Source organism: Pistacia vera, unplaced genomic scaffold (genome assembly GCF_008641045.1).
Source record: "Pistacia vera cultivar Batoury unplaced genomic scaffold, PisVer_v2 Contig510, whole genome shotgun sequence".
NCBI lineage: Eukaryota > Viridiplantae > Streptophyta > Magnoliopsida > Sapindales > Anacardiaceae > Pistacia > Pistacia vera.
This window is the reverse complement of record NW_022196347.1, coordinates 154462-167240: the sequence shown is the minus strand read 5'-3', so window position 1 is coordinate 167240 and position 12779 is coordinate 154462. Positions and strand designations below refer to the sequence as shown.

General features: G+C 34.0%; 1 protein-coding gene and 1 pseudogene across 1 annotated transcript; both read left to right on the top strand.

Annotated features, from left to right (window-relative positions):
- Window positions 1-202: 202 nt before the first annotated feature.
- LOC116106259 lies at window positions 203-9784 on the top strand (annotated as a pseudogene).
- Window positions 9785-11555: 1771 nt separating this feature from the next.
- On the top strand, window positions 11556-12234 carry LOC116106258 (15-cis-phytoene desaturase, chloroplastic/chromoplastic-like). The gene is made up of 2 exons (XM_031392603.1): window positions 11556-11968; window positions 12049-12234. The coding sequence occupies exons 1-2, from the start codon at window positions 11840-11842 to the stop codon at window positions 12232-12234; spliced, it is 315 nt and encodes a 104-aa protein (XP_031248463.1). The 5' UTR covers window positions 11556-11839.
- Window positions 12235-12779: the final 545 nt, after the last annotated feature.

Sequence of the window (12779 nt, the reverse complement as noted above, 5' to 3'; positions counted from 1 at the left end):
TAGTTTTACCCTCATGAAAAGGGAACAATGTAATCTCAAAAGTACAACATACCTTATATATTAGTAAACCAATTAGCTTGCTTGAAAAATCTGGAAAGGAGTTGGGCTTCTCTTTTCTTGAAGAAAATATAGAGGAGGGGCTGGACTGTCAAGATCAGATGGGGCTGCAATGTCTTGAAGGGCCAATCGTTGGTGAAAGTAGATGGAGTTATGGTGAGCCCATAATAATTATGGGTTGGACATAGAGAGGCCGGAGTCCAATTAAATAATTAAGCTTGCTTTATCTATTGCAAATTAAGCATACAATTGTTGAGGCTGCAGGAACATCCCCTCTACCACGCTTTCAAAACAAATTTTCCAGCCCAATTCTATGCAATGTAATTCTTATTTGGAGGTGATCAAAACAACTTACACTTTCCTATTCTTTTTCTGGGTATAAATTCCCCACAATGTGAATAATTCAACAAAATTCAGAAGTTTACCCCTCTCTACTCTAACGGCTACATTTCTTTATCATCTCCTCTTCTTGTCTCCAATGCCCTCAATCTCAGCAATCTTGCCCAAACCCTAATCTCTCTGTAGTTTACTGATCGGAATCAACCACTTCATGCAGCCAAGAAACACAATCTTCAGAGAGGATTAGCAAAACTAAAGTTCCATACTGGAACTAACTCATCTAGTCAATCTGTCTTCTGAACAAGTTTGCTTCAAGACAGAATATTCACTTTGGTCTCTTCTCTGTGAGGCCTATTCTCAGCAGATAAATTAAAACCCCTGTGGTCACCATTATAATTTTTTTCCCAATGTACTAGGGGAGCACTGAATCTTTGAATCTTTAAGCAAAGGTTTCTAAATTGCTTTTGGACAGTGCAATTTGAGCATCCAAGACAATCTTTTGACACAGTCCTCTGTTATTCTCGTGACACTTAGCCAAAAGCTTTACACTACTGAACTAAATAAAACTTTCCATCTCCATTTATCTTTTAAAAAGTTTCTCTTATTTATGTAATGAAACTTCTAATTTCCAAAATTATTGCAGGTTGGCTGGTTTATCAACTGCAAAATATCTGGCAGATGCAGGTCACCGACCTTTGTTACTAGAAGCAAGAGATGTTCTAGGTGGAAGGTTTTGTTGTTGCTTTATCTACCACTTCCCAATTAGTGACGCCAAACTAAAGTATAATGTTACTTTCTGTTGATTTCTTAGTCTTTGTTAACTTCTAGAAACTTACAAAGACTTGCTAGTTAGTGATAGAAGAGAGGTCATTTTTCAGCATCATTGAACAATAGGCGATTTTCATATGGATGATAATCTGGAGTTTTTAATTCTGGTTGATATTGTGGCATGAGTACTTTCTGTTTCTAGGAGCATGGATTGACACAATTGCATGATATATTTTTTCCATCTTGATATCCATATGTAATGCCGGGTCTTATCTTTTCAATTTCTTTGTCATTCAACATTAAACTTGTTCTTTTTCCTTATAGGTAGCTGCCTGGAAAGATGATGATGGGGACTGGTAGAGACAGGCCTGCATATATTTTGTGAGTTGATATAGTTTCTTTATATTACTTAGTTATTTTATTTTATTTATTTTTTATTATATATTAGTTCGTGATGCTACAACATATTTTCTATTAACCATCATTCCTAAGTTCTAACTGCATTTTTACTCGATAAATTATGTAAGTTTAGAAACTAATTCTTGTTTGCTGATGTCTTTGTGTTTGACTCCACAACTTCTATTGTCTTCTAGTGATTGTGTTTTGGTGTTATGAATGTCTTAATAAGTTCGATGCACTTCACTTCGTAGTGATGATCTAGTGGGTATCTTTTACCTTATGCAGTTTTTTGAATGTTCCAATAACAAACTTTGACGAAGTCACCTTTTGTCTTTTCCTTTCTTAAAGTAGGTAATCTTATGCATTTCCTTTTAATTATAAATATTTTCTTTTCTTGCTGGCAAGTTGGGGCTTACCCAAATATACGAAACCTGTTCGGAGAACTTGGTATCAATGATCGATGCAGTGGAAGGAGCACTCAATGATATTTGCAATGCCAAACAAGCCAGGAGAATTCAGCCGATTTGATTTTCCTGAAGTTCTGCAGCTCCTGTAAATGGTTAGATACTTGTACCCACCACTAGAAAAAAAGGAAAACTTCTTGACCATTTTTAATTGAAGTTATGTTCTGCTTCTTCTTAAAAAAAAAGTATGTGCTCTTTACGTAGTTGGAAATGCATGTTGAAGAACCAAGATGGAAACAAAGAGTAAATTGGCTTGTTGGTTTATGTACTTATTACCTGATAAATATTGAACACAAGTTCAATTCTTCCTACCACCTCTATGACATGGTGGCCCATAATCAATATAGTATTATAAGAAACAAAACATGTTACTAATTCATTAAAATGTTATTAGTAAAGGTGAACTGGAAGTTTAACTTAGGACATAGATTTACAAGTTAAAGCTTATCATTAAACAAGGAAATGAAGAATAATCTGCGCAATACAGCCTACCAAATCTCATGAATAAGAGAAAGAAGAATACTGAATTGAAGGGTTCTCACTTATCTTTGTAGTTGTACAACTTCAATGCTAACTTTGGTTGTTAATGTCATTATTATATATATTTTTTTTTTTTTCAAAAGTTAAATTTCTTCAATTTTCCACAATTTTTGCAGGATATTTTCCAGAGTTTACATATTATCTCTCTTCGTTTTTTAGATGGAATTTCTCACTTAGCTACACATTTAATGCTTATTCATTTGACTCTACATTTTGAATGTAACTGTAAGGTATGGGCGATTTTAAGGAATAATGAAATGTTGACTTGGCCGAGAAAGTCAAGTTTGCGATTGGACTTTCCTGCAATTCTTGGTGGACAAGCTTATGTTGAAGCCCAAGATGGTTTAACGTTAAGGAGTGGATGATAAAGCAGGTACAGTGGTAATTTTGATTGCCAGTATTATGTGCATACATGAGTAAGTAACGCATTTCACTTGGTTAGCATATGACTCATTGCATGCCTTGTATTGAAACTTTAGCTAAGAGAATATTTGGTATCTTAGATCTTACCTGATGTTTTGATCATTAAAAGTTTTAGAAACTTGCAATTCTGCTTGTTAGTGGATTAGTCTTTCAGGAACTTTATTGTGGCATATGATACTGTTAGACACTCAAAATATTCTGTGTTTGCTTGTGAAATTGCAAGATAATTGACGTTAGTTTGTAGGCATGGCCCTCATACTTCATTTTAGAACAGCTGACCAAATACGACATAAATGTGTATGTATGCACAATGTGTCTGTGACTGTCTATCGAAATTGAGCATTGCTTTGTCTTTGACTAAAGAAGAATATATCTTACCGACAAAGAGATCCTAGGTGTTGTTAGTTGAGGTTGTGGTACTAGTGTTAGTGAAATACTCTTGAGTGTTGATGCAAGCCTCAAATTTCAACTGTCTGAAGAACCTGCACAAAAATTCCAGAATACTAGAAACTGACGAAATTGGGAAAACTTTATTCTTGGAAGAGTTAAGTAAAGAATTTGAAGTACTCCAAAATTTTGTGGCATTGTGGGCTGTTGAATTCTCTCTCTTGTTGGTGTTTTATTGCACAGTTTACGCAAGTTTTGAGCTATTGGTGAGATCAATCTCTTGCAGTGGAAATCTAGTCCACTTCTGTATCTTTTTTCTCTTTTTCAGTATACTGGTGTTCTATAAAAAAGAAAAAAAAAAAAAAAAAAAAAAAAGTACCTCCAAAATATAGTCTAAATTCATGGAATAATTTCCCGTAGGAAACTTTATTGATTGTTTTGCTCTTGAAAGTTGTTAAAACTTTATTTATATGTTGGGTGCCCTACCTATTAAATCTAGACTTTGGGATTTTTGAGTTACAGCATGGTATCAGTATCAATTTGACCTGGATGTTTTACCTTACTTTAGATTAAAACCATGAAGAATGTGTTGAACACAAATATTGTTTTTGTGTGCACTACCTTTTTTTTTTTTTTTTTTTTTTTTATGTTTGGGAATTAATCACTAGTACTTTTTAAACCAGTCCAACCTAGGTTTATATATAAAATCAGCTCTGAGTTGAGTTGGTTATTTTGTATCGTTCATGTTAAATTTATTGAATGCTAGTGCAACTACAAATTTAGCAAGTGAACATGTATATTAGCTCGAGTTGAGTTCTGTATTCTCTATCTCAAAGTTAAATTTTCAGAATGCTTTGTGCTTGTGAATTTGGCATAAACTTCGCAGATATTTCAAGCTGAATGATTGACTAATTGTTTTGTCTTTTAAACTTTAGGGAGTACCTGAGCGCGTGACGACAGAGGTGTTTATTGCCATGTCAAAGGCACTAAATTTTTTAACCGATGAATTGTCAATGCAATGGTATTGATTGCTTTAATCGATTTCTTCAGGTCACAGTATCCTCTTGTGTTTCTAATTTTTTTTAATCTCTTGATTGTCCACCAGAAACTTTATACTAACATATATCAAAATAATTTAAATGACCTTTGGTAAAGTCTGGCTGGCGATCTAATGTTGGATGTGTAGTAGATGTAAAACTGAACTATCAAGTAACATATCACTTCTATTTTGTTTACCATGACCAAATTTACTCTCAAACTTTTCTGCTGCTTTCTTTGTGTTTGAAAGGTTTGGGGTATTTGGTAGCATTTTGCGGAAATGATTTCTCATTTCAAAGTCTAGAACACGGGAGACAATGTGTTGATTAACAAATTTTAGAAAAAGTTTCATAAAACACAAATCATTTTCTAACTTTTGTAAAGGAAATGACAAAACACTTATCTTGTTTTCACCATTTCATGATTCTTTTGTGAATAACCATAAAACATTTTCGAGCTTTTGAATTCTTATTAAATTTTAAATTTTTTTTAACTATTAGGTAATTTAATAAGTTATTCTAGTAATAATATATCGAAAACATATTTTTTCCTTCTAAAGAACTCTATTGAACACATTTGCACATTTCATTTTCATAATACTGCTTTTGAGAATGATACTACATTCTCAAAATTTGAAAATATGACGTTCAATTCTTGTTTCTATTTTCAAATAATTTTATAAAATAATACCGAACAACTACTTAGAACCACGTGTTTTGATTACCCTTTGAACTGTAATATTGTGGCAATCCGCCATGTGTGATATATAAACCGCTGTTTAGTCTCTCTGTACATTTTTATTTTTTCTAATTATATTTTAAGCTAGAGAAAATATCACATACACAAAATGTACCTCATTGTACCTTATACTTCTTTATAGATCCATCTACATAATATATTTCCATTTTACAAGACCGATATCAATTAGAATATAATCAATGTTCCCTTTTATTTAAAGAATGCTTTCATTCTCCCTTAATTCTATTTTAGATTGACATAGGTAGAATAATTGGGTCTTTTATCAAATTAAGTGAATTACTTTTCTCTACTTTGTTTTACTATGATCAAGTCAAATCGAGACCTAATAGTTTCTCATGATAACAACTAACATGTTGTTGGAGTATTATGTGTGTTTTGGTTTATTGTGTGCATATGAATATGGTATAATGTGAATAAGCATTGGTTGGATAACTATTGGATATACGTTTCCAGTTATTATACTTAATACATAAACGAACTCTGTAGAGAATGGCTGATTCAGATAAATTTTTATTATGTTTAACAGGAGAAGCATGGTTCCAAGATGGCATTCTTAGATGGTAGTCCCAGAGAGACTTTGCATGCCGATTGTTAATCACATTCAGTCACTAGGTGGTGAAGTGCGACTAAATTCTCGGATACAGAAAATTGGATTGATAGTAATGGAAGTGAGAATTTCTTACTACTAGCGGGGAAGTTATTGAAGGAGATGTTTAGTATTTGCCACTCCAGGTATACTATATATTTTTATTAACTATAGGTGTTTATAATATCATATTTCACTAATTTGGACTATGGATCTTGTTTATTCAGTTGACATCCTAAAGCTTCTTTTGCCTGAAAATTGGAAAGAGATGCTGTACTTCAAAAGATTGGAGAAATTGGTTGGAGTTCCAGTATCAATGTTACATATGGTTAGTGTGATGAACCTTTGTTTTGTCTGAAAATAATATGAGGTAACCCTCATCATGGCATGATGAATTAGAAAGCTATTGAAATGACTTCTCTGTTTAAATGGTTTGGCTGGGAACTTTGATAAATGGAAAAGAATAAGTTGATAAGATGTGAGTTTTTTTGTAACCTAAAATGGTCTCCAATCCAAAGTACTGGTGTACATAGGGAAAGTTGCATTTTTTTGTACATGTCACTAGTTTTGATCAATTTCTTTGTTCAATATTTGAAAATGCAAGTACTGAGGTAACATGGGAAATATATCTAGAACGTCCTATATCATCACGCATTTTAATCAATGTCTTTTTTCAAATGTGTGCCGTGAATTCCCTTAAATGGAAAGGTAAGTTGATAGAAAGTGAAAATTTATTTCAAGCTTTAAAATGTTCTGAAAATGCAACTATTTAGGTAAATGGGGAAATTCATATGAATTGCTTTTTATATTATCAATTCATCACTCTTTTCTTCATTATTTACTTTCAATTTCATTACATTTGCTGCTATTAACTGATTGACAAAGAATTCTCATCCTTCTTTGAACAGTCAAGGATTTTATCGTATGTAATCGGCTATCTTTGGGAATTGTTGGCAACTTCATTTCTATAGTTAGTCATTAGTGAGAGCTAAATCTGAGTCCAGTGGTTAACTGATACAGATTATTTTCATCTGCAGGTCGACAGGAAACTAAAAACACCTATGATCACTACTCTTCAGCAGGTCCTGCTCTTAGTTTATGCTTAATTCAGTGCTGTTTGTGCAATAGTCATTAGCGATTCAATGCAGATTGGTTACAAGCTAATAGTAATTGGACTATCTTAATGCCTTTTGGTTGCCCATGGTTGAAGAAGAGTTTTTCTTAGCTTCTGCTTGATGTTATCTTACAGTACTAGTAATATTGCTTTTTGGTTCTGTATTGAGTTTCATCTGTGCGTCTCCTTTTACAGAAGTCCTTATTGAGTGTGTACGCTGACATGTCTGTAACATGTAAGGTAAAGTTCTAATTTATTGACTCCCTGTTGGCTATTTTCTCCTCCTTGTTGAACGCATGTATATTAACCACAGCATTTTTGTTGGCCTGTACCTTTAAATTCATTATTTCTACCCACACCCTACCCTTGATTAGTGGGAAACAACATAAACTTTTAAATTTTGACCTGGTAATGGTCAGCTTTTGCTTAACATATTGCAAGCATGGGTAGCTGGGCTGGTTAGGCACCACATGAGGAACTAACCTGTTATGTTTAATATTTAGGAAAAAATGGATATTGACAGTTAATTGTATGCTCTTCTCTGTGAATATGTGGACAGTATATAAGTCGATGTCTATCTTTTTACCCAGTTTTCTTATTCAAAGTACAGACCAACTGCATTAACTGCATCTTTCTTTGATTATGCATAAAGTGGTTAATTCGCGATTCCTTGTTTATGTAGGAATATACAACCCTAACCAATCCATGCTGGAGTTAGTTTTTGCCCCTGCTGAAGAATGGATCTCATGCAGTGACTCAGAAATAATTGATGGACAATGAAGGAGCTTGCTAAACTCTTTCCTGACGAAATTTCTGCTGATCAAAGCAAAGCAAAAATTGTGAAGTACCATGTTGTAAAAACACCAAGGTAGATGGCCAACCTTTTAACATTTCTGTAAATTTCAAAGGGTCCAATCCTAGATTTATAACATAGTAAGTTTTTGTTGATGCAACAAATTACCTCAATATCACTTGAATTTGTGACATCCGCATGGATTGGGAAAGGAATTTCTGATTGGGTGATTGTGACATCCCACATTACTTGTGAAGTCTCTGATGTAATAGGGGATGAAGTTGCTTACATCTTAAAACACATGTTGGGTTATAAAAGCTCAAACAAAAAACTGCACAGTTCTTTTAGTGCGAAATAACTCTGAGATTAAAAGTAGACGTCTTGTAAATTGTGAGTAGATAGATGGCATTAAGGCCAATCCCGATCGAAGTGTCGGTGGTGTGAACAAGTTTCTCTAAGGGTATTACAAGCAGGACGCTTGGATGCAAGAGGGCTTGATTGTGACAAAATAAATCAGCCAGGAAGAGAACTTTTTGATTTTTTAAGGGAGCAAGTTGCTTGATATCAGAAATGTGTGGACATGCAAAAAAAAATATCCGAGGGTCTTCCAAGCAAGGAGGTTGGGTTGCAAGAGGGTTTGATTGTGATATCATACATCAGCCAGGAAGAGAAGTTTTTTATTTTTCTTGGGATAAGTTGCTTGCATATGCATACCTGTTTTGGGTAATAAATCCAAAAACAAAGTCTTGTGGATCTTGACTGCAGAATGATGTTGGGATTCAAATTAAACATTATCGAACATAGTTTGGCTCATAGTAGATAGTAATTAAACCCAGTTGGATGTGGAGGTGATGTGCAAAAAAAACTTTTGAAGGTCTTGCAAGCAAAGACACTCTTTGGTCCCTAGTAAGGTGGTTGTACATCCCTTAGTGCCTGGGAATGAGAAGTTCTTGATGTTATAAGGGTGAAATTGATTACATTTGTAAGACATTTAAGAACATAAGATGAAAAGTGGACGATCTCTTGCATATTGTTATGCCATGATAGAAGGGCTAATGGTATCTAGTGCTGGACAACAGACAGCAGTCTAATTTGATTTTTCAACTAATTCAAAATTTGTCAATCCTGCCTAGTACTTTTCACTACTATATATTGTTTAACCTTTAGCAAATGCTTCTACATGTAGTGTCATAACGATTGTCAATAACACATCAAAGATTTCCATTCTTGTACTTCATTGATTTGTCCATTTTCAAAGCCTAACTTATTATTTCAGGTCTGTGTACAAGACTGTCCCAAATTGTGAACCTTGTCGTCCCTTACAAAGATCTCCAATAGAGGGATCTATTAGCTGGGGATTACACAAAACAGAAGTATCTGGCTTCGTGGAAGGTGCAGTGTTGTCAGGAAAGCTTTGTGCTCAAGCTATCATACAGGTACATTTTGTCCGGTCAAAACGTTTATTATCTGCTGTCTTTCATTACCACAATTTCTTCCTTAAAAATGGCCTTGGCAGAATTTTTTTGTGCGAAAGCTACAACTAAGCAAAACTGTTTTAGCATTGAGGGGGGAGCGCACAAGGTATTGATTGTTAGTGTAAGGTAATGAATATAGTTGATAGGAATATGAAAGATTTGAAAAGTAGATAAGTAAAATGAAGCACAGGTAGAGTTTATGTCTAGTTTGGTATGTGGTCAGCCCTAATTTATAGAAATATGCAGGATTTTGAGCGCTTGTTGCACGACCAAAAGGAAGATTGGCTGAGGCAAGCATTCGCGTAAATGCCCTTTAATTGGAGGCAAAATTGTTGAAAGATGAGTGACGATTGTATATCAATTGTAATTAACATATAAGATAGAGATTCATTTTTTAACTTATAAAAAAGAAACACAGGAAGAACTTGTCGATTCTTTAATAGTGAATCTATTTCCAAATGAACATTTCATGTTTTCTCTCTGATTTTAAGTAATGATCATTTGGAGTATAATATCATTGCCTTGAGAGGGGAGATGATATCAATCGCTTCTACTTTCATTAGGATAATACAATGGGATCAATACTCAATTGGTATCAAGGTGAGGGTCTATGACGCTAAGCGAATAAGCTTAGAGGCGTAGGCGTGGTCAAGTTAGCGCTTAGACACGATAAAATTGTTGAAGTTTCTAATCTTCATCCCCCAATCTTTTAGCTATTAGTTTTTCAATAAAGATTGGTTCATAAATTATTTTTTACATTGCGTAATCTCCATCATTTTGTCCAAAAAGAAAAGAAGTTCTATAAAAGATGTATATACAATCAATCAATTATAAAAATATTAAATATTATGTTTGTATATAGATGCACCAGTCACAAGATTAGTTGATTGTATCTGTATTAATTATATGAAACTTTGTTAAATTATAAATTGTTGGTAACTTTAGTATTAAACGTATACACCAATTTAGGACTTAGAATATTGATAAAACCTTCTCAAAGAGTGATGTTATTGAGCTTCGCCAATGGGTCAAGCTATTATAACAAAGATTGACTTAAATTTGTAAAAAAAAATCCATGATTATTAATTCATAGTAATCCAATAGCTTAAAAATTATTTAGTTAACATTAAATAGTTTAATCTAGCTTTTCATTCAAGTCATTTGATAATTTGTATTACAATAAGATAACTCTTTATCTGATTGGATCAATTTATAAAATATATTTATATTACAATTTTATCATCGAATAAAATTACAAATAGGATTGAAAAAGCAATCTATTTTACCTTAAGGGGCAGTTTGGTTCGGGGTTAAGTGGCATTACTGGGGTAATTCATCTTATATTACTTGATTACATGTTTAGTTGTCAAGTAATATAAGATACTAGTAATCTTCAAATACCAATAAGGTATAGGTAATATAAGAGGTAATCTGATACCTCTATTTTCTTAGGTTTTCTGAGATTACCAGGGTTATCTTTTTTTGTTACAATTTATACCTTATTAATAAAAATTTTGGACAATAATACCCTATTTTAAAAACAAATTTACATTAATATCATATTCAATTTACCTTATTTAATTAAAATTTAGATCATACGCCTTATATTTAAAATACTGTACAGGGCAGCTAAATTTTCTCCTTACCTCATTGGTGAAGTTGAACTAATGTTTGAGTTAACTGGTAATGGTGAATTAAGAGAACCCAATTAGCAAGCCTTAAAATCAGTGTTCTGAAAACCGGATCGGTCGGTCGGACTGCTCTGATTGGTGATTGGCGCCTTCTCTGGTCCAGGTTACCATTTTTAACTATTCACAAAATCCCTAATTTGATCGTCATTGAACAATGGGCTACCAAGTGCCGGGGTTAGAGGGGTCTTGTAGAGTGGAGGCCGATGGTTCAAGGGGTGGTGTTGGATTAAATTTTGGAAGCCGAAGTTCGCCAAAATTTGGCCGAAAAAATCAACCAATACACGAGTCACGGCCAACGAACAAGGGGCTACTAAATGCCAAGGTTAGATGAGTTTTGTAGAGTGGAGGCCAGTGGTTTAGGTGGTGGTGTCATGTTCAATTTTGGACGTCAAAATTAGTTGCAATTTGGTCAGAAAAATCAATCCAATCACGACGGTGTTCGAGAGTCATGGCCGGCTAATGGGGGGCTAACAAGTTATGGAATTAGAGGGGTTTTGTAGAGTGGAGGACGGTGATTCAGGTGGTGATGTCGAATTAAAATTTGGCTATTAGAATCAACCATAATTTGGTCGGGAAAATCAATTTAGGGTTAGATCACATGAGTGTATTTACTAGATTTCAGACCTATAAAAACTCTTGCGTAGTTTTTAAGAGTGTGTTTATAAGATTTCAAACTTATTAGATCACAAGTTAGACCATTGGTTTAACCGATCGAACTGGGCAACCCTGAGACCTAGCCCCTTGGTCGAGAGACACTCCAAGTCGGTTTCAGAACCTTGCTTAAAATATCGAAAATGCGGTGTTAAGTTACGCGTGTTTGGCTCCATAACCAAAAACCGTGGTGAATTAAGCAGAATATTCCCGTTCCCAAATTTAAGCAAACCTCCAACGCCACGACGATCTCATTTTATCACCACGCCTTATATTTATATTATACTTATCGCAATAACTACTTAACTTCTCTCAGCTTCCACCAACAAATTCAGGTTCTTTCACTAACAAAGAAATGAGCCTCACCTTGTGTGGAAGTGCTTCTGCAAGTGCTTTAATGGCGTTTCACGGGAGTGAATTGATGGGTAAGGCCATCAAAATTCATGTTAAAACAACTCCTAGGAAGGGATACAATCCTTTGCAGGTTCGTTTGTAATTTTAAATGGTTAATTTTGATTTGTTAAATTGAATTATGAAGTTCTAAACTTGACCTAATTTTTACAGGTAGCTTGTGTGGACTATCCGAGACCGGATATTGATAATACAACTAATTTCTTGGAAGCTGCTTACTTATCTTCTTCCTTTCGTGCTTCTCCTCGTCCAACCAAGCCTTTGAAAGTTGTAATTGCTGGTGCAGGTGGCGTGTTTTCTCCTTTTATCTCACTCAGTTTTGTTTTGTTCATGTTTTAGAATCCTCATGCTTTATGTTTGGAAATTTAACATAATTATGAATAAAAACGTATTTTCTAAGAGCAATATTCAGTGAAATTAAAGCAAATATTATACCGAAAACCATAGTTAGTAAGTAATCAAAACAAATGATTTCATTTCAGACATTTTGTACTTTTTAAGATTCTGATGGATTTATTTTCCCCGGCTAACTGTTAGTAGAATTTAGTTGGTCTTCAGAGTTAACTACAAATCTTAAACTCCATTTCACTACTTGTAAACTCTATATGGCTTGGCATTGTTTTTCTTGTTTCCAGGCTAACGGAAGCATATGTCTTAATGGCATAAGTTATGGGGTTTTCCCAAACTGTAGATGATGCTGCATAGAAATGAGGGAGTATATTTATGGTTGTGCTGACTATTTTTTTTATGAAAATGTGCTCATAATTTAGTGTAAGCATGTCAAGGGAGCTAGGTTCCCTAATCTTTTTGAATCTTGGTCTCTGTTTTCCTTTGGTCAAACTCTTTCAAAAGATGCACCCAGAAAGATCAGCTAGTCTGAAGTG